This window comes from Euphorbia lathyris, chromosome 6 (genome assembly GCF_963576675.1).
Source record: "Euphorbia lathyris chromosome 6, ddEupLath1.1, whole genome shotgun sequence".
NCBI lineage: Eukaryota > Viridiplantae > Streptophyta > Magnoliopsida > Malpighiales > Euphorbiaceae > Euphorbia > Euphorbia lathyris.
Genome location: NC_088915.1, coordinates 51557813 through 51580809, shown reverse-complemented (window position 1 = coordinate 51580809; position 22997 = coordinate 51557813). Strand labels below are relative to the sequence as shown.

Sequence of the window (22997 nt, the reverse complement as noted above, 5' to 3'; positions counted from 1 at the left end):
ATATTTAAAGGGAAATATTTCCTAACCATTCCATTCTTAGATTATAAATTATTTTAACAATTAACATCAATGGTGTTTAGCCCTAAGTTATAAATATAATTAATATTTATTTAACTTTCAATTTTTCTTTTAGTATTTATATTTGAAGAAAAGAAGGCATACTTTTTTTTAAAAATTAATTTTTAATTATCGCTATATATTAAACACGTGATGAAAAATATTCTTACATATTAAACATGTGGTACCAAGTCCTTTTATTAATCGTCTATGTTACTATGTTGACGTCACGTGCACCACTCAGTCAATGTAATTTTATCGTAACTAGAATAAAACTTCGATATATTCTATTATTTTAAAGAACAAACTTAAGTGAACATTATCCTAATAAATATGCAAGTCATCAAACAAAATGAATGAAAATAATAGAATTTGTGAAAATTTTAAATACCTATGAAAATAAAAATGTTGAGTATATAAAATATAAATTTGTGAAGGATGATAGCATAGCATAGCACTATCACATGAAGAATCTTTAAGAGAGGGAGGTGGATGAAAACAAAATTTAATTTCCTTTTTGCATATAATTAAAATTAATACTACTACTATAATTTATTTCTCTCTCTAAAAGACACGCATCTTTATTTTTTTTCCCTTTACGCGCACACTGATATGATATCGTCTTTCTCTCTCTAAGATATCAACATCGTCTCTCTCTCTCATCTCTGTAAAGACAAAACCGTGGATCTATCTCATCCCACCATTTCCCTCCTCCTTCTCTCTCTTTCACGCCTTTCTCATCTTTTCCTTGCTTCTCTTCTCTTCTCTTCACTCTCCGATTCTCAATTGAGATCTGCTCTTCCCCTAGATCTTTCTATTTGTTTTCTTAATTAGCTATCGATTTTCTTAAATATGGCATCGTTTCGCCCAGATCCGACTTCCAGAATCTACCCTGAGCCGGAGACGCTTTCTATCGACCACTTTGATCGCCTTCCCGACTCGCTTCTTCTCTTGGTTTTCAATAAAATCGGTGATGTCAAGGCGCTTGGCCGTTGCTGTGTTGTCTCCCGCCGATTTCACTCGCTAGTTCCTCAAGTAGACAACGTTGTCGTGCGTGTTGATTGCGTCATTTCTGATGATGATACCTCTCCCTCCTCTTCCTCTGAGAAATCTCGCTCTTCTGGTTCCTCTTCTGGTTTTTCTTCCATTTTCCGTTTGGTTTTCGGTGGTATTGCTAAGCCGTTCCAGGCTCTCGGTCAGCTGCTTGGACCTAGGAGAGAGATGATCAATTCTTACTCATCAAGGAATGGGCTCTTTACTTCGACTTCTGCCTCCTCGTCTTCACTCTCCGTCGGCAACGGGGATGATGGGGAAATGGATCAGGGCGGTGTTACGCATCATTCTCCTACTCAGGTTCTCAAGAATTTTAACGAAATTCGGTTTTTACGGATCGAATTGCCTAGTGGAGAATTAGGGATTGATGATGGAGTGCTTTTGAAATGGAGGGCTGATTTCGGATCTACCCTTGACAATTGTGTAATTCTCGGTGCTGCTTCGGTTGTCAACAATGGCCGCGGCAAGGCTTGTTCCAATTTTCTAGAAAATGGCCCCGAAGGGGTTTGTGGGAATGGTAACAACCATGGTGCTAATGTTAATGGCGGCACGGAGGATAATGGGAGTATACCCGAGTCATTTTACACCAACGGAGGCTTGAAATTGAGGGTCGTGTGGACTATTAGTTCCTTGATTGCTGCTTCTGCGAGGCATTATCTCCTTCAACCAATAATTGCAGAGCACAAGACTCTTGATAGCTTGGTACTGACTGATGCGGATGGGCAAGGAGTGCTGTGTATGAATAGGGATCAACTGGAAGAGTTGAGGGTGAAACCCTTGTCGGCATCCTCTGCATCCAAGAGAACGCTTGTGCCTGCTCTGAATATGCGGCTTTGGTATGCACCCCACCTGGAATTGCCTGATGGGATTGTGCTGAAAGGGGCGACTTTGGTTGCTATTAGACCCAGTGAGCAGTCTACTGCGAAGAAGGAGGTTGGTGATGCAAATTGGGTTTCCACAGCATTTGAGGAGCCTTTTGGTACTGCGGCTAAGATGCTGGTGAAGAGGAGAACTTACTGTTTGGAGATGAACTCATTCTGATGATACCACTGGAGCTGAGGTAAATTTCAAATCTGCAATTCTACCTTGTTATTGCATTGAATTGAAGTTGACTTTTATTAATCTCTGTTGTCTGGTTTGTTTGTCAGAAAAACTTGCCTCTGATAATGTAGATTGAATTCTAGCAGTTGTAGTTTCTTATTGATGTGTATTCTTTCTTTTTTAAATATTCCTATCATTTCAGTTGCTCTGCGTTGTTAATTCCACTTCCAATGCTTTGTTAGAAACTATGCTTAAAGATATGAATTGTTATATTTAGGTCCATTCTGTGTCTTACAAAGATTACCTTATGGGGGTGTTATGGACCTGAAATACACTTCTGTAGTGTTTTATCAGTTCTCCATGACCTCATTACATAATTTGGTTTTAACATAATGTAGTGGGGTTTTCAGGGAAAGCACGAATGGTTTGGGAGAAGGTGAATACGCAAGTTCTTTCTGAGTGGCAAATGAGAAACCAATTTTGCTTTTATGCTTGGCCTGAAATGGGTTCACTGTCTCATGAAGCTGAATCCTGTCCAGGATTGCCGCAATGACATCCATCCATCCAACCGCAGTCGACTATGCACAGCAATCAACCAGTGACTATGGCCTTAACTTAAAATGCATCTGCTGCTTGTTTTTATTGAGGCATATGCTTGTAAGGGGTGCATCGCATTAACAAGATGAAATGCTTAAAGGGGTTTGAGTTTGTAGTCGTTTACTTTAAAATCTATAATCCGTGTATGTGAAAATTGTAGGTATGAGTATGTTGTGCTTATATTATACGCTTTTGAACTACATTGAGCAATGTAGTTTTGAATTAACCCTATACTTTTTCTATCTATGGTTATTTTGTTCATAAAAACACTTGATCAGTTGACCTGTATCCCAATAATATACTGCAGAAAAGTTGCATTTTTATCTTCGGATGGATGAGTTGGATAAGATGCATTATAGGCATTTAAGGCCCTACATACTACTCTATTGTGGTGAACTGAATCATGCCATGAATAATGGATTTGTTGATTGATTTTTATTGGTGATGGAACTTCCAATTGCTTTTTGAAGATGATAGATATCATGTAGTATTTGTATGGCCTGCCTTTTTTCAGTCTATAAACAGATACTTATCCAAGTTACCCCTAAAAAAGGGGGCTCTTGTCAATTAGTACCTTGTGTAAACATGGGAATTCGAGTTGAATTTGGGCATGATTAGGTTCCCTTTGTTTTAAAAATCAACCTTGTTACGTTGATACATGCCATGAGCATTGAGCATCAATGGTGAATGTGAAGTTAGCAATTTTCTTCCTACTTGCTCAGGGAATAGTATACATAACTTAGAAGCCAAGTGGTGCATACAAGAAGCCAAGTAGTTTTTGTTTTCTTCCTCTTGTAGAGATGAATGAAAAGCAAGTAGCATTTAAATATACAAATTTGTTAGGCCATAAATAAACAGGTGGCCAACATGCTGTAGCCTTTTAAAATCTTTGAGGAATTCTTATCTACATTATTCTTTTTGATTCAGACAAGCACCATGATTATACTTTTGTTGCTCTAAATAATCAACCTTTTTATTACCAACTCTGTCACACTTGCAATCATAATACATTATTTGTTTCCAAGCTTGAACGAAGAATTGATCAACTGAATCAATTTTTATTATATGAGGATAAACGGTATAAATATGACATTTAATTATTTAAGTATCTATTTTCTAGTTTCAGTATATATACTCTAATGAAATATTATTTCCATTGATAGCAGAATAGTTGGTAATCACAATTAGAGAATTATTATTATTATTGAAAGAATGGGCTTAGCTGGTTGTTCCTGTGGCTTTATCTGTTGATCACATGATAGATCTTAATTTGAGACAATACACGTGATTACACCCTCTATTGACTTTCTTCTAAGTTTTTTCTTTCTAATTTTATTTTATTTGCTTATAATATGATTCAATTCATCTTTCATAATTGAGTATGCCACAGTTGGCTTCGCAAATAATTCTCTTTTTTCTTCTTTTAATTTATTGTTTAAAATATTAAATTAAAGAGAATTATAAAAGGAAACAAAGTCCCACATGTTTATTGATTAGCAGGCAATGGTTGTGATTCTGATTTCTGAGGAAGAAAAAAGGAGAGGATATGAATCAACATATGGAAATTACAACTCTAAATAAAAAAAGCATTTTAATGAGAGAACTTTAACCTCCAAATTGATAGCTTTTTTTTTCCTTTTGAAAAACCAAATTGGGAGTTAGTGAAATTAATGAAAACATTTTAATAGAAATTAACTTTCATTTATATTCTATAAACTCTCAAACAACCTTCTGATATCATATTAAATAAGAAGTTAGAAGAGGTCGTACACGTGGACCAATGAGAAATTTTATGCGAAAAGCATAACCGTTAAGGCACGTGTTCCAATCAAATGGTCGGATTTCAAATATATGCTCCTACTCCTTAAGAAGCGTCGTAACTTATGGTAAATAGAGACATGTACAAAAGCGCATGGATAGGTGGGCCAAACACGCATTGACACGTGAAAATCTACACATCAGTAGGTACCTTTTACTTGCATTTATATATTGTCATTTTCAAAAAAGCACAAGGTACGTAATCATTATTCACTCTGCTTTTTAAGTGATTCTTACTCCACTTTCAGTAACATCAGTAACTTAAGCATCAGAGAAGGGATGTCGTGCACCAGCCTCTCTCTGAGAGTTTATTGAGTCCTTTTCAAATGAATCAAATTCAACCTATGTAGTCTACATTGTAGATTGAGAGACATCACCTTCATTGCCACCACTTCTCTTTCCCTTCCATTATCTCATTTTAACTCTCACCTCCATTAATCTCCCAACTCCCAAATAAAGGTTAAATGAGGGTTAATGAGAGTTTTTTTTAAGGAAACAAACTTTTGTTAAGAAGAATCAGAAGAAAGAACATCAATAGTGAAAGCGGTGGACATGCCATACGCCGTGAACAGGCTTAGATGAGACTGCTCTCGCTAAGGAGTGAGCTGCCATATCCGTTGAACGTCGAACAAAGGAGACAAAACAATTGTCTAAATATCTAAATAAATCCACACATTTAGATATATTATCCGAGAGATAGGAACTGGTTACCACATGGTATCGAATGGCTTGCACAAGTGATAAACAATCCGATTAGAATTCGATACCGCTTCAACATGTAGACTTGATCCAGGTGAAGGCCTCTTTGAATGCAAGAGCCTCGGATAAAGCAGGATCAAAGAGACCTGGAAGAGCACTATGTGATGCAAATAAGCACTCACTCCTTTGATTCCATAACAAAAAATCGTAGGAGTTGTAACCTCTCTCCTCAAGCCGACCAATGTCGATATTGCAAAGATAGTGACCATGGGCAGGTTTCCGCCACTGGGAGATTCCTGTCACTTGCGATGAGCTAACAGTTCGGGATAATGTCTGAGTTGCAGTCCAAAGGGCATGGTCATGAGTAGCAGGTTTAATGTGATTATATTAATTAGAAGATTTAATGTGATTATATTTCTAATTAATTAAATTCCTAACATAAATAAATATCTAATTAGGATTAGGATTATTATATATTTATATTAAGATATAGATAAAGATAATAATTGTATTCATTTATCTATTAGTAAACCTATTCGAAATAGGATTCTAACTAAGAGTTTTAACCTATTGCAATTAGGGTTAACATTTTAGAGGCTATAAATAGACCCCCTTATGAAATTCGGTAAATACAAATAAGAAGAGAAGAAATTCTTTCGACCTCCACTCTTCTAATTACTCTCTCTTTGATCTCGTGTCGATTCCTTTAGAGGTAATCAATGGACTGGGCACCAAGCCATCTCCTTAGGAGATTAAGTATACAGCAGTAGCAGCTATGATGGCTGTCTGCAAATTAAAAAGTATAAAGGGGGCTAAGAAAAATAGCAACCCGTAGTTCAAGTGAAGCAGAATATAGAGCCTTAGCATTAACTGCTTGTGAGTTACAATGGTTTCGATATGTTCTTGATGAGATAGGTTTTAATCAAGCTAAGCCTTCTAGTTTATATTGTGACAACAAACCAGCCATTCATATTGCAAAGAATCCAAGCTTTCATGAACCGACAAAACATATAGAAATTGATTGTCATTTTATAAGAGAGAAGCTTCAATAGAAAGTGGTTTATTTACTATCAATATGCATTGAACATCAGCTAGCAGATATCTTAACGAAACCTTTAACCACAGCTCTGTTTCGTTCCATGATAAAACAAGTTGGATTATGTAATATACATCTTCCACCTTGAGGGGGAATATTAGAGATATTATAACTTTTTCAATCCATCTATTTTTAGTTTCTTAATTTCTCTTCTTCATTTCTTTTTCATTCAAATTTTGTTATAACCTCTTACAATAAAATACATATCTTAACCAATTTAATCACTTACCCTGGCTCTGTCCCCCGCTTTTAAAAAAAAAAACCAATTTAATCACTTAAAATATTAAAAGTAATACTACAAAGTGTAGATACAAACTAATATATAAAGGACGAAACTACTATTATTCAAAGGTAGAGCCGGTGGCCGGGAGGTGGAGCCCCAAGTTCTGTGTTTCAGAAAATAGAAAAGCATAAACTTAATTTTAACGGTACATTTTCCTTGTCTGAAAAGTTGCTGAAATAAGGTAGCACTAATGAAGAATCTCTTTCAATTAAAGTCGGCTTTTATTCCTTTTTCTTGAATTTTCTAAAACAATTTCGGTAGAGAATGAGTTGAATGGAAGGTTGCTGTCAATAGTGAGTGCCTTATTAACATCATGGACTTCAAATAAATTTCATACCCACCAATTGCTATTTGAAGTCCACCTGGCCCAATTACGCAATGTCTAGCAATTTCATTCTCATCCATTCATAAACCCGTTAAATTTAGGGTAAATTACATAACGATCATAATTAACAAATTATTTATAACTGTGTCAGATTCTTAAACAAATTTATTTAAATATCAAAAAAAATTATTTAAAGGTCATATTTGGTGGTTTTTTTAAAACTGTTTTTATTTCCTGCAACTGAATAACTGAAAATTTGACAAAAACAAAAATAAAATTATGATATTCTGATATTTTAAGATTTAAAATCATATAATGATAAAATACATAAAAGCGATTTTCATAATTGTAAATAGTTTTTAAAATATGAATTTCTGTGTAATTTTCCCTTAAATTTATATAGTATTTCATTAGGCTTCTGAATTTAAATTGAGATTATTAACTCCTTAAATTCATATGGAAGAGAAATTGAGGATTTAAAGATATTGAATTGTTTATCATTTTAAAAAAAATTCAAAGACTAATAAATCAATATAAGTAAATTCAAAAAAAATTATAGACTACTTTAAATAAATTCAAATGATTTATGAATCACTTTAAGCAATTTCAACTTCAGCAAACTAATGAGACAGTTTAAATTATGGGATAATCAACTTCAGAAAGAGCCCTGATATCTTAATTAAACTGTATGTATTTTTTATTGAGATAATCATGTTCGAACTTTAGCCGACTCTTGATAACCCATCTCCCTACCATCAGTATATAACTAAACCCGAGGTAGGCTAACGATATATTTAATGAGAATCAAATTTTCTCCTCAGTTTGCATTTCCAACTACCACAATGCAACAATCCATAGATTTATTTTCTTCCTTTCCAATTTCGAAACAAATTTTTTTGGTAATAAATTTCTAAATTTTTTTTATCAATATATTTAACTAAAAAGGAAATAGTTATAAAAAAGAATAAACACAATTAAAATACAGTTACAAATCTAGAGCATTTAGAATTCTGAGAATAAAAACTCACCTTAGTTCTAATTGCTAAGAGTACAACTGAAAAATTACTAATTGTATTGAATGAATAACAAAGTCTTCATGTATAAAGCTTTACATGTGCTGTTAGTTAAAAAACAAAGTAATTAACTAACTAACTAGTTTATTTTTACTAATTAATCTCTAACTTTCTAATGGTTACACTTTACTTGCGCCCCTAAAACTAAAAGAGGAGAAAAATTAATTATCCCTATCTTATGCAATATTGGTACCCTGTGATTGTATGAAAGAACATTGGTAAATATATCAGCAAGATGATCTTCTGTGAGTTCTGATTAAGAAATCAACTTCAACATATTCACTAATAATGTATATGTCAATGTCCAAATGTTTAGTTCTATAATGATCATGAAATTTCTTTGCTAATTGCATTGTTGAAGTATTATCACAATGCAATGAAATGGACAAAGACACTTTAATTCACAAATCTCCCAACACATAAGAAATCATTTCCAAAACAATACGAAAAATAATAGTCTTATTGGCAACGTGATTAAAGTTGTTCATTGTTTGAATTGAATCCATCTTGGATATTGCCAAACTTCATTATAATTTTTGGGCTCGTTTGAAAAGAGAAAAATTTGGCAAGAAAATAAGCAAGAGATGTAGCAAAAGTAGGTAATAGGGTTGAGGAATTAGTAAAAAAAAAAAAAAGAAGAGAAGGGGATTATACTTGCAATAAATTCTTAGTGATAGTTCTAGTGGATAAATGAAGAGTAGGTGGAAGAGTGGAAGGAGAAAACAAGGTGTCAACTGAAATAAAGGATTGGCGGTAATATTTAATGTCATAAAGCATATAATGGATATGTTTATCCATTTGTAAGTTCCAAACATCACATCATTATTAATCTATTTAGAATATTATGTATGATGTTGCATTGGTTTGGATCCCAAAGCGAATTACTGAGGTAGAAGTTTCATCCTAGCCACAATAGACATCTTCAAGTGATAGAAATAGGATAGATCCACAAGTTTAGAAGTCTCAGTCACATCAACAAAATCTGAACACGTACTCATGGGATCTCATCTCAATTCAAAGGAAGTCCACTGAAATGTAAAGATCAATTAAGTATAATAATATCGAGGATCCAATGGTGAACTGATTGTATCGGCCTTAACATGATGGTCATGTTAGATCAAGAGGGATAAGATCTTGCTTAGTCGAAACTAGTGTAAGTAGGAGATTATCGGAGTATGTCCTAGTTCCGAGATATTATATCTAGACAGTACCATTGTAAGGCAATAATTGATTCTATTAATTCACTTGCGCGAACTAACTTAATAGAGTATCCTTGATTAGTGATCTGCTCACGTTTGACGGGTTGAGGATGCAAGCAAGTGAAACTACGAGGCAATAAGATATTAATCTAGATATTCCGATTGCTATCGTGTGAACGATAATGAACTAAATGCCAGTATATGCCTTGAATGTCATAAGTGGTTCTCATGTAATACTCATAGACGAGTCTTAGACCCAAAGTCACCAAGGGACTTAGATGAGACACAACATGCTTTTATTATTGCCTAATAGGCTAGTAAATTGGTGCCAAGCATGAGTTAGTCATGTATGTTCAAAATCAAGTCGAGGAACCATGAGTGAAGTGCGGGTATTGCTACTCTCCCACAGGAGAGCTGATACTATCGACCACTTGATTAGTGAAGTTGAGAAACGTGTGGGCACACCCGAATGAAGCAATTAGATATTGCTTATTAAAACTTATTAGTTCAGTAGGAAATCAACAAATGTCCGAGCATCAGATGATGGTGATATTATCGTGCCTCATTCTGGACTTGATATCGCACAACAAAGGACCTCTTGAGGTTGCCATTAGGTTCTCAGTTTCATATACAAGATTACTATATCTAATTTGGGTAGTCATAATGACTTATTAGAGCACATTTATAACTTGTGAGAGAAGACTGTATTTCATTCAAATTACCAATATAGATGGACCTACAAGATCACACGCTAAAAAAGAACTGCTACAAATAAGATTTCTCGGGGGTAGTTTAAAATACATATAATAGTTATATGTATTTAAGCATGCGTGAATTAGTGTAAATGAGCTGGGTGAACATGGGATTTCAACAGAAATGAAATCAAGTTCACCATAATACAATTAACATATAAATGCGAAAAATTTAACTCATTACGAATTATATTTTAGTAGTTAAAATTTGAATCCAATTCAGATAAATTTAATATATTAATATATAGTGTAAAATATTAAATATTATTTAATCATAAGGATTTGATTTAAAACTATGAGGAAATAAAATCTAATTTGGTATTAAGTTTTATGTTATAAAAAAATTGAATTTTTCCCCTCCTCCACCCACATTAATGTTCATCTGGACCCTAAATTTGATCATTTACCGTTAGATCCAAGCTTATTAAATCTAAGCCTTATAATGATTTGAATCTCTACCACATGATTGTAATAAGCTTGGATCTAACGGTGAATGATCAAATTCATTTGGTCATTCAGGGTCCATGTGAGCATTAATACCCCACCCATTATATGTCAAATTGACTTATTTGTTTTAGTTTTGAATGAGATAATATTCTTTTAATTAAAACTAAATTAGAGTTTTAATGATAATGAGATTATTTTATAATTCTAATTTTGTTATGAAAATATATAAGGATGAAGTCTTTTAACCTAACCGTAATCGTAATTGTATTTTTATAACACACTAACTCTCCCCTGTCCAAGTACAAGCCGCAGCCCACTCCATTCTGGTTCGGCCAAGGTTCGCTTTTTGTTCAAAAAAAAATTTCGGTGCTAGCACACATGATTATCCAGATGCGTCTCTGCATGTGTAGTGTAGGGAGGCCACAATGTAGTTTCGGATCTCAATCAACGGGAACATCATCGGTTTAGAAATTCCATCAGATCCTATCAGTGACGGAGCCAGGATTTTGTATTTGGGGGCTAATTTAGCCTTGCAGGTTGTGTTATTGGATTTTTTTGTAATCCAGCCCGTTAGGGCTGGACAAATTTTTTTTGGCCTCAATCTCTTAAATTTTTGTCGTTTTGGATGAATTTCTTATGATGTTTATAAAGTAAATTTTAATTCAAAAATTAAGGGTTTTTTAATTTTAAAAGTGAAAATTTGATTTAGGAAAAAAAAATTCAAAAGGGTTAAGAAGATAAAGAGAACATCAAAATAATTAAGACGTAAAAAAATTTTGGCCTAAATCTCTTAAAATTTTGTCGTTTTGGATGAATTTCTTATTATGTTTATAAAGTACATTTTAATTCAAATATTAAGTTTTTTTTTGTTTTAAAAGTAAAAAATTGATTTAGGGAAAAAAAATTCAAAAGGGTTAAAGAAAATAAAGAGAACATCAAAATAATGAGGTTTAAAAAAAAAAAGGTTTATGAGGTTTGAACCATTGATCTATTATATTAAAAAAATATGTCTTAACCAATTCAACTATCTTAATATATTGCAATAACACTACAAATACATCAATATGAATTAAAATTAGGAGGGGCTTTCAACTGCCGAAATCATACTACTCAATGGAGTCGGTGGCTGGGGGGGGGGGGGGGGGGGGGGAGGAGGAGCCCCCCAGTCCTAGGTTGGCTCCGCCCCTGGATCCTATCTAGCAATAACTGAAAGGACAACCAAACAAAAATTAAAAAAGAAAAGTAATCAAGTCATCCATTTAGTTATGGTTGTTAATGAGCAGATCTGCTCATGACCGGCTCGGCATTTTATCTGATAAAATCTCAATTTTATTCAATTCAATTTATAAATAACTTGAGCTTGAATACAATAAAACACAATTGAGATAAAACACGATTTAGAAACTCGCGAAGGCTCAGTGTTATATAGGTGTTAGATGATAAGGTCTTCAGACACAGTTTGCAAAATTAATCTCTGAACTTCAGACACAGTTTGCTCTTCGTGATCTTGGCAATCTCTCTTACTTTCTTGGGCTCGAAGCAACTTGGGGTCCTAATTCTTTACATCTGTGCCAACGCAAATATATCTCTGATCTTTTGCACAAAAGTAAAATGCATGAATCCTGTGGAATTTCAACTCCATTCTGCACCAGCACTAAGCTAAGCCATGCGACTGGCGAACCCTTTTCCGATCCGGGATTATATAGAAGCATTGTGGGGGGCCTCCAATATGCCACAATAACAAGACCCGATATTAGTTTTGTTGTTAACAAGGTCAGCCAATATATGCACAATCCAACTCTGGATCACTGGAAAGCGGTCAAGCGAATTCTTCGCTATCTTACTTCGACTCCATCTCATGGTCTCATTTTCCGGCAAGGAAAAACATTTGATGTCATTGGATTCTCAGATTCCAACTGGGGCGGTGACGTTGATGATCGTAAGTCCACATTCGGGTTTGCTGTTTTCGTTGGACCCAATTTAGTCTCTTGGAACTCCCGCAAACAAAACACCGTCTCCCGCTCTTCCACTGAGGCTGAATATAGAGCACTAGCCTCTCTCTCTTCGGAAATTTTATGGTTAACCATGTTGATACAAGAAATTGGATTTGGCTCATCTAAGACGCCTGTAATTTGGTGTGATAATCTTGGTGCCACATACCTAACTGCCAATCCAATATTTCATGACCGATCCAAGCATCTGGAAATCGACTTTCATTTTGTCCGTGACAAGGTTCAACGCAAGGAACTTCGTGTTTGTTATATCTCCACCATTGATCAAACAGCTGACATCCTTACTAAGCCATTGTCCAAGTCGCGATTCCAATCCTTAAGGTCCAAATTGACAGTTTCCCAACCATCAATTTGAGGGAAGATGATAAGGTTATTATAGTCTTTGCATAATTAGATAACCTAGACTTGTTCAAATTGTATTCTCTGATATTATTCTATCGGTATCCTTTTATAATTGTTTGTTGTAACAAACTCTCTATGTACAGCCATATATACGGCTTCTCTCTATCAATATCAATTGAATATCAAGCATCCTACTCTTTCATTAGACGGACAAACTCATAAACAAATTTCTCCACGTGAAGTCCTTATTAAAAGTTGTCATAGGAAGATCCCACCTAGCAATAAATGAAAGTAGGACCAAACAATAACAAAAAAGCATAGTCTAAGTCATCCATCTAGTTAACGTACTAAAGCTATATGACTTAGAATTGTGTGGCCTCAAATATTTGATAATGCTAATCACAAGAAGAATATTTTTCCAATAATATTAGTATAAATATAAACTTTACCATTATAATATAGAAGTAAAAAGAAATGGAGAATAATAAGGTGAAGAGCAAAATATTGATATTTGGTGCGAGTGGTTACCTGGGGAAATATATGGTGAAAGCAAGCATCTTGTTAGGGCACCAAACTTATGCCTATAGTCGCCCCATTTCTTCTGTTTCTTCAGCCTCCAAGATTGATACCCTCCATCATTTTCAATCCATGGGTGTTACTGTTGTTCATGGAGAATTAAATGAGCATGAAAAGATTGTTCATTTACTTGGCCAAATAGATGTAGTCATATCTGTTCTACCTCTTCCTTTAGTTCTTCACCAATTTTATATTATTGCTGCCATTAAGGCTGCTGCCAATATTAAGGTACTATTCTCTATTTTACTTAGTGGGTAACATTGCACAATTATAGTTTAGGGTTGAATGATTAATTATTGAGATTGTAGAGGTTCATTCCTTCGGATTTTGGAATTGAAGAGGACAAGATTATTCCATTGCAACCACTTGAAGATGGTCTTGAAAATAAGAGAAAGATAAGAAGGGCAGTTGAAGAAGCTGGGATACCTCACACTTTCGTTTCTGTAAGTGCTTTTGCTGCTTACTTTGTCAACCACTTGCTTCATCCACATCAGCAAACTAACTCTGATATTACAGTTTATGGTACTGGAAATGCTAAAGGTATTTTTTTAATTCACTTCTTATTATAGCCAAATTAACATTATTGAGGAGGGTGTAATTTAGTGTTTGAATGTCAGTTGTAATGAACTACGAAGAAGATGTAGCAATGTATACAATAAAAGCAGCAGATGATCCAAAAACTTTTAATCGATTGTTAAACATTAGGCCAGAGAAGAACATTATATCTCAGCTTCAACTTATTCATCTTTGGGAGAAAAAGACTTCTCGCACTTTTAATAACCTTCACATCCCTCATAAACAGATGCTCCACCTTTCCCTAAGTATAACTTCATTTTCTTTTCTTTTACATTGAAATTAAACGAAAAAGAAAAAGTTGTAATGTTTGGGGTTGAAATTGCATGCAGGTCTACCGTATCCAGAAAATATAAAAACGGCAATTCTTGAAAGCTTGTTTGCAAAGGGAGATACGATGAGCTACGAATTGGAAAAGAATGACTTGGAAGCATCACAACTCTATCCAGACTATGAATATACCTCCATTGATCAACTACTTGATATTTTTCTTGTTCACCCTCCCTCTCCCTCATCTGCTGCTTTTTGATATTGAGAATTATATAAACTCAATTCAAAATAATAATAAGTAAGAGATCAACAAGTTGTATTACCAATTTAAGTTTATGATTAATTGTGAGTGGTACTAAACTGAGTTTAATTTGATTTTCTAGCTCTACATAGCCATTTTCATTTCTAAGTGTGTAATTTAGTGTATTGTTTAGGAAAAACTTGAACCCTAATGTGCGACGCAAGGACTTCCATCTCTGCGATGAGCTAACAGTTCGGGGTAACGTCTGAGCTGCAGTGATATATTTAATGTGATTATATTAATTAGAAAGTTTAATGTGATGATATCTCTAATTAATTAAATCCCTAACATAAATAAATATCTAAAATTAGGATTAGGATTATGATATATTTATATTAAGATATAGATAAAGATAATAATTGTGCGACGCCTCATACCTCACGCCTCATGTGTGCGACGCCTCATACCTCACACTTCCGACCGCTGCATGCTCCGGGAAGCCCGAGCTCGTGAAAATCTTCAGTAGACATGACAAGTAGTTATTGATTACGTGAATATCGACCCCTTGTACCCAAAGGTCTCTTTAGACCCTAACTTGAAGAAGAAATTAATGGTTCCATGGGAGAATCCTCTAGTTATCAAACTACTTGGCAAAAATCTTGGTTATGTGGCTTTGCATGGACGGGTGATAGAGTTGTGGAAACTGATTGCTAATTTCAAGATGATGGACTTGCAAGAAAAAACGCTATCACCGACAAAAATATCTGTCGGTGATTGCCTAATTTGCGTAGGTGATCGTGATCACCGACGGAAGACCGACAAATATTGATGTGTTGGCGTTGACCTCGTAGGTAAACGGCTGCGACAGTTTTTTACCGACACAAAAACATCCCGACACAATTTTCAGTCGGAACATTGTGTCGGAAATGCCGACACCTTTTAGTAGGTGATTTCAGTCGGACATTCCGACAACCTCACCGACTCACATGTGTCGGTCATTTATTTTTTTAATATTAATTTAATAATTTACCAACAGGAGATTGGGTCGGAGATTGTAAATTATATTTCAAATCAATTTTATATTTTCTTTTTGGTCTATTTATTTGGATTGAATGGAACTCGTATATATATATATATATATAGGGTAATTAATTTATTAGTCCCCATATTTTGACAAAACACACTGTTTAGTCCCTGTATTTTAAAAAACACATGATAAAATCCCTAACCTTTTTCTTGATGAACTGTTTAGTCCCTAACTTTTTTATCAGTGAACTGTTTAGTCCCTGCCATTAGACTCTCATGAAGATTTTGTTAGTCAATTTGGATTTGCGTTCTTCTTTTCATTTGCTTTAACTTTAATGCATCTGAAATCAACTTTGAGTGTTCTTCTTTTTGATTTTCTTCTTAATCGTTCAAATTCGTAAGCATTGTGTATTTTCTTTTTCTTGTTCTCCATACAAATAGCTTCTTCTTTTAAATTGAATTTCCCCTTCTAAAGTTTGAAGGTAAATAGTAAAGGGTAATTTAGTCATTTATGAAGTCATAAACGGTAAAAAATCTAACAAATAGACGGAAGGACTAAACAGTTCATTGAGAAAAAAGTTAGGGACCTTACCATGTGTTTTTGAAAATACAGGGACTAAACAGTGTGTTTTGTCAAAATATAGGGACTAATAAATTAATTACCCATATATATATTACAAAAACTAAAAAAAAAACTAAGAATTTGATACAAAGCAATCGTATTTACAGGAAATGCAACTACTAACACTAAAATCAAACTTGTAATAAATTGATTTAAGTAACTAAATAATTAAACAATGTGCTTTGCTGCCTTTTCCCTTTTTTTCTCCACAACACATATACACAAAAGTTGTATAAATTGGAGTAAGTTAAGCACTATCTGACAACTACTCATGTTGAAGAATTGATGGCTTCATTCAAACTACTATGACTTCATGAACTATAAAAGAGAAATAGCATTATTTCAGGTAGAAACTAGATGCTTAATAAAATCAACAAGAAACCAAAATAAAAATCTAATGAGAAAGAGTTTGCCAAAAACCTCTCTTTCTGTCGGTTGGCTCAATTAGAAGTAATACCAAACATCCTCTAAAAATCATTCCTATAGATTATTTTCAGTTCAAATAAAAAATTGGGCAAGGACTTTTAGAAGTTCAGAACAGCCATCCTTAAAATTCCTAGTAATGCTACAATTCCGCTGAATCAAAGAAGTCAAGTCCATAAACAACATTACTTACACAAGATGAAATGAAGATGGGCCAGATGTAGCAGCAACTCTCTGAGCACGTTGTGCTTCATCTCGATAGAGCTCCTTTACTTCTCTCTTCAAACGTCTAGCTTCATGCGTCTCCTCTTTAACAGCAACCTGCATCCATAATTAAAATCTCATAATCTTCAACAAACGAACCATGGTAAATCAGCATATGGAAAAAACAAGGATAAATCCCCGAAGAAGGTGCATTCATACCAATGTTTATGTTAATAAAACGAATTTCTTATTAAGTCAAGTTAAAAAAAAAATAGTTGTAACAGTAACTGTTGTAGGTATATTGAATTTCATTATATTCCCGAACATAGACCTAGATGAAAGTACCAACATGCCTATGGATAAGTAAATTGTTTCCCTAAAGGCCATTTTCAACAGAAGAATACATAAAAATTAATTCAATACGAACACAGAGGGAAATGGATCAAACAAACAACAAATAGATACCTTTCGTTCTTTCTTCTTCTCCTCCTTGGACTCATGACCATGTTGCTTTCTCTTTGCTGGCTCAGTTTTCAAACCCGCTGCATCCTTGACCTTTTCAGCATCAGATTTTCTACCAGGCATGAAATCTATAGGAAGCTTCTCTTTTCCTCCAAGTGATATCACATGATTGGATGCACTCAAGGTTCTGAGAGAGTTTCAGCTATCTTCTTCTTTCTAGCAGCTCATAGAGCATCAATTGTAGCAGGGTGGTTATCATGGTTTGAATATCTGGTTCCCATCGTCTGACAATCCCATTGTTTGGACTCGTCACTACTTTCATGTACCACAATGGCATCCACATTGTTGTCCTCATTTTCATACTTTTTGCACAACGTCGAACAATAACAGCTGCAATGTCTACTGATTCTTTACTTTTTGTTCTTCCATCACCGTGCAATAAATCTGCAGGAACTTCAAACTTACAATCCATCTCAAAATCTGCAGAGTCATTAAGGACATGGTTGAGTTTATTTTCAAGAGATTCATCTTCTTCAACAATATTATCTTCAATGAACTCATTTAATGTAGAACACATACATAGACATGCAATAAAAGTGAAGCAGTAAGTAAATTATGATTTGAATGGAATTACTATCAGGGGTTAATGCACGAATAAAAAATGACATCATCTACAGTATATGAATAAAACAGCATTCTTTCAAGCATTGTGCATGGTCAATTTGAGCAGTGTTGAATCAAACTGCTAGGACTCCAAATAAGAAGTAACAGGCATTGTATACCAGGAAGAAAAAAAAATAGTAATGAAGTTAAAAAAATAGTTCAAAAAGAAAAATCATACCAAATCAAATTTCTCATCCAACATTTGGCGAGATCGTGGCTTTCTCACTAGCAAAATCATACCCTATTTCTGCTTCTTTCTCAACACTACCATTTTGCAGTGCATTTTCTTGATTGCTTGAAGTCACATGACCACTAGATTTGCCAATCAAATGAAAACTCTCATCTATAACCAAATCAGACTCATCCTCTGGAAAATTTGCGAGAACAATAAAATCTCCCTCTAAGTCCTCGGCATCAGAACCAAACCCGGATAAATCACTATCATCAAGCAGTCCAACTACTTCAAGATCCAACACTTTTTGTAACCTGACACCAACAGTCTTTGAAGCCACACTGTAAATGGACATACCATTAGCATCATGAGTATTCACCTCAGATAACCGCACTCTTGAAGCATCATAGGCCTGAAAATTCACAATGGGCAGTCATTTGCACTAGTCCTCCAAAATACATTCTAATGTCACAAACAGTTTCTATAGTTCGAGCCCATTGATAGTAATTAAACATCAAAATGAGTGAAGCAGCAGAAAGATGAGGCATGTTGAATGGTGATAAAGAACGATGAAGATATTTGGCATAAATTCATTATCAATATGTAACCTAGCCACTTCGACGAGATACGAGTTTGATAACAGTGAGCACACCTATCTATAACAGTCTAAGATGCTAACTTCAAACATCAGTTACACTATAAGAGCAGTTTACATATTATTAAGCTAAATATAGTTATAAATAGAAAAAAAAGGAAAAGAAAAGAAAAGCAATTAATATATCTTGCTAATTTAGAATAGGTTAAGGACTCAATTAACCATTTGTAAAGCATGGGCATCTAATTGAGTTTTTAAGTATAGTCTAGGGGCTAATTTTAATTCAGCCAAAAAAAAGATACAAAAGACAAAAGAAATCAATTGAATAATTTCTCCAAAGATAAGAGCAATTAATAGTTAGATCAGTTCAATCATAGTTGTAACCACCATTATTATTCACAACAATATGAGGAATTTAACTCTTCAATAAACATCACAGCAGCACCATCACTTTCTTCAACTAATCTTTGATCACTTAATGCCTTTAGTTGGAATGTGTGGATTATAATAGCTTTCTCCATGTGCACAAGGAATATCAGTAGGAACTTTTCTTAAATTTTCTATTATCATACAATCCCAGGTTATCATTCAAATAAATAATGACCGATGCAGAGCATCTTAGATGGACTTGATAAAACAACAATAAAACACAATCACATACAAATAGGAAACCAAAAAGCAAAACTACAGATCATAACAACAGTTGACAACAAAGTAACACAAACAAATCAAGTGCAAAATGCAGAACAAATAAAAAGGAAATTACCTCCCCAACAAAAACAATAATAGCAACAGGCGAGAATAGTTGTCCGAAAACCAAATCAGAATTAGATAAACAAGGATTCAAAGCTAAATCGAAATCCAAATGCTAAAACCATCAACATAAACTGAATAAAATGGAGATAAGAACATACTACAGGGCAAAATCTTGAAAAATTAAAAACGCTAAACTATACCTGCAGATCTTGTTTCCCTTACCCACTTGATACATCATATATAGCGTACGAGAAAGCACCAAAAGCAGCAAGGAATGGCTATGGCGGTGGGTCTCTTTGTAGGAACCCTCTATTTCAATAGACAGGTGCGAAGCCACTCTGAGGAAGGTCATCTTGGAGAATCGGCGCCCGTCATGATAGTAGCGAGGAGGAGATTTAGGTATTTGTTGTAATCGGGGGAGAGGGGGAAATTAGGGTTAAGAGAAGGTTCCTTAAAATCTACTATATATACTCTTATTTTATTGTGTTTTGTTATTCTGTTTTTTCTTAAAGATTTCTTTTTTTTATTTTGTTAATATATATATATTATAATTTAGGCTCCTACACATTTAATTGTCGGTGAGTAATCTCACATGTTGGTGACATGACCGATAATTAGAATCACCTACTAAAGGTGTCGGTAATTGGGGCCGGAATAATTCCCCCAAAAATCTCCTACACATTCTAAGAATGTGTAGGTCAATGTGTAGGTGAATTCCGACCCATATTTTTTGTCGGTGTTCTGTCGGTGGTTCCTACACAAAAAAATTATGTCGGTCCATTGCGTCGGTGATAGCGTTTTTTCTTGTAGTGAATTGGAACATGGCTATTAGGTTGTGAAGTTTGAGGACCCCTTTGTAGGGAGCATGTTATTATGGATGGTATATGTGGATCATACACAACCACTATCTTATAGTTTGGACCTGGTCTCCCTCCTTCTCACCCTCTGACTCTATGATTGAATCAATGTTGGTTTAGATTAGGCTACCGCAACTCTTCCCTCTATTACTATAACGAAGACGTGTTGCTTGCAATTGTGGAAACCGTTGGAAAACCAATTAAGGTTGATGATAATACTTCATTTGCTGATCGTGACCCATTTGCATGGGTTTGTTTAGAAGTTAACCTAATGAGACCTCTTATTGCTTGTTTTGACCTTGAAGAAACCGGACAACATGTGGAGTATGAGAGCCTTCGTAGTGCTTGCGTTAACAATGGTCGTTATGGTCATTTTAGACAAGTGTGTAATTAGCTGAGTGTCTATCCGAAGAATAATTCCATGAAGTCATTGATGGATGTGGAGAACCCGAACAAGGAGAAACAGGTTGTGCAAAGTGAGAACAACAATGATAGTAGAGGTTCTTATTGAGCAGCCAGATCCTCCTTTGATTGAATATGGGCCATGGATGCTCGTCCCTCGTCGGAAGCAAGCTAACCGTCACAAGACCCCTCTGAAATTAATTGCGATTGACCCTGGTAATGTTGTGGGAAATCCATTTACAGATATGGGCCATGAATGGGTGAAGTTTAACACTGTTCAAGGGAAGGAAACTATTTTCTCTAGCACAGTACCTGCCTCGAGGTCTCAACGAACTCGTTCCAGGAGGGCAAACACTCAGTTTCATGTAGGTTAAGTTGCATATTCTTCTAGAGTCCAAACAGATTTACTGAGTCATAATATCTTCACTGACTTGGCAGATACGCAGGTCCGTCACTGAGCATGGGCAGGAGGGGTGTCTGCCTAGGGACGAGAGAGGGCCCAATTATAATAATGTATAGTACTAAGAGTTTTAAACTATACTTGATTAAATTAAAAATATATATATTTTTTGATTAAAAATATTGTCATCAGATTCTTTCCAAATTAAAAACGTTGGCATTAGATTAAATTCAAAAAAAAAATTATACTTAATTAAAAACATGGACATCAATTACCAAATTTTCAAATTTACCTCAAATTCTTTTCAAATTTTCTAATAATAATATTGAACATCAATTCCCTAATTTATCTCAAAATCTTTCCACAATTATCTCTCTCAGTCATCAATCATAACAAAATTTCTAATTTATCTTCCCCTTCACACTCCAATCCCAAATAATATTGAATGATATTATCTTTCATCTTCAATTCATATTCAATTCATTAGCTATATAATCAATTTTGTTCTCTAATCACCCAATTGTAAAACTTGCAATTGCTATTAGCATTTTTTTTAATTGGAAAAACTCTATCAAATTCTGATTTACTTGATCTTCATAGGCAATTTGGGAGAAACGCATCAAAATCTTCAAATTTCAAGAACTTGGCCCCTAAAACCCGTTAAAAGATGATTTTCAGATTTGGTTTTTCATTTTTATGTCATCATACTTTGTGTCCTGAAGAGCATAAAATATATTAGAACTATTTCATAATTTATTAAATTTGAGAATTTTGCATCTAGAAATGATCAGACATTATTTTGTATAAGAAATTGGATACTTAAAGCAATATAAAATGTTTTTTCATATGCAATGTTTTTATTAGATCGTTTATTAGGGTCTCACTTAATAACTCGCCCCTAGGCCTCCAAAATCTCAGGATCGGCCACAAAGCTTGATATGCTTTGCGCACCGGACACCCCTCTCGGGTTCAGGGAGAAAGAGGGATGTGGAAATCGCACACTAGAATTAGTTTAGAACAAGGGGACAAACCAGTTGTTGTTACCTTTCGATATAAGTCTGGACTTGCGAAGAATGTTGCGAGTAATGTGACTATGATACATAAGGAAAATGAGAAATCCATTACGGTTGCTAGTTCTGGGGTTTCCAGTTCACTCACCTTTATTTTTCTAGTGCAGTACATTGTTTCGAATTGTTTTGGTGCAGGAGGTCATGACTTTCAACGATCGTTGTTCCAGTTAGTCAAAACTAAAAAAACCATCTATTAGTGCGCTTTTGGAACCCAGAATTCCCAGGTCTTGAGCTGAGCAATTAAGATGGTCTATGGGTTTTACTTTGATGGCTATTACTGAGTCTGAGGGTTTTGGGGGGTGGCATTTGGTTATTTTGGGATTCGGCTCGAGCTATAGTGGGCGTATTGGCTCGGAACGATCAATTTCTTCACTCTTAAGTCACTTTAATTGGTGACAGGTTAAATGGTTTGAATTTTTCTTTTATAGTGGTACATGTTAGGCCTTAGGGGCTTCAAAACACCAGTTTTTAGATTATATTAGAAATCTTTAGTCTTATATTTCTATCTCGTGGATTATTGCTGGTGACTTCAATTATATTAAACATGCTAATGAGAAATTACGGGGATCGTGTGTTTTATCCAATCAGTGTTCCATGTTTTCAATTGGATAAATGCTCTTTGTTTGATTGACTTTGGTTTTATTAACCCCCACCCCCCATTCACTTGGTTTAGAGGTCGATCCCCCCATACTCGGGTTGCTTATCGATTAGATAGAGCTCTTTATGATATGAACTGACGCCATAGTTTCCCTAATGTTGTGATTCAGCATCTTCCAAGAAAGAATTCCGACCATTCGCTTATCATGATTGATCTTAGTGAATTTGCCGCTAGGCGTTTTATGTCCTCGTTCTACTTTCAAGCAGCTTTGTTTGAGCACCCAGATTTCATTA

General features: G+C 34.7%; 2 protein-coding genes and 1 pseudogene across 3 annotated transcripts; 2 read left to right on the top strand and 1 right to left on the bottom strand.

The window, feature by feature from the left end:
• Positions 1-649: 649 nt before the first annotated feature.
• Positions 650-3076, top strand: LOC136232648 (F-box protein At5g46170). 2 transcript variants are annotated; one of them, XM_066021932.1, is made up of 2 exons: positions 650-2170; positions 2550-3076. In XM_066021932.1, the coding sequence occupies exon 1, from the start codon at positions 910-912 to the stop codon at positions 2149-2151; it is 1242 nt and encodes a 413-aa protein (XP_065878004.1). In that variant the 5' UTR covers positions 650-909; the 3' UTR covers positions 2152-2170; positions 2550-3076. The 2 variants fall into 2 exon arrangements, with proteins under 2 accessions (XP_065878004.1, XP_065878003.1); XM_066021931.1 differs by having other exon boundaries at positions 652-2170; positions 2562-3076.
• Positions 3077-13243: 10167 nt separating this feature from the next.
• On the top strand, positions 13244-14683 carry LOC136233427 (eugenol synthase 1-like). Its single transcript, XM_066023082.1, has 4 exons — positions 13244-13598; positions 13679-13910; positions 13988-14191; positions 14276-14683. The coding sequence occupies exons 1-4, from the start codon at positions 13269-13271 to the stop codon at positions 14470-14472; spliced, it is 963 nt and encodes a 320-aa protein (XP_065879154.1). The 5' UTR covers positions 13244-13268; the 3' UTR covers positions 14473-14683.
• Positions 14684-16491: 1808 nt separating this feature from the next.
• Positions 16492-17768, bottom strand: LOC136233683 (uncharacterized; annotated as a pseudogene).
• Between the last annotated feature and the right edge of the window lie 5229 nt (positions 17769-22997).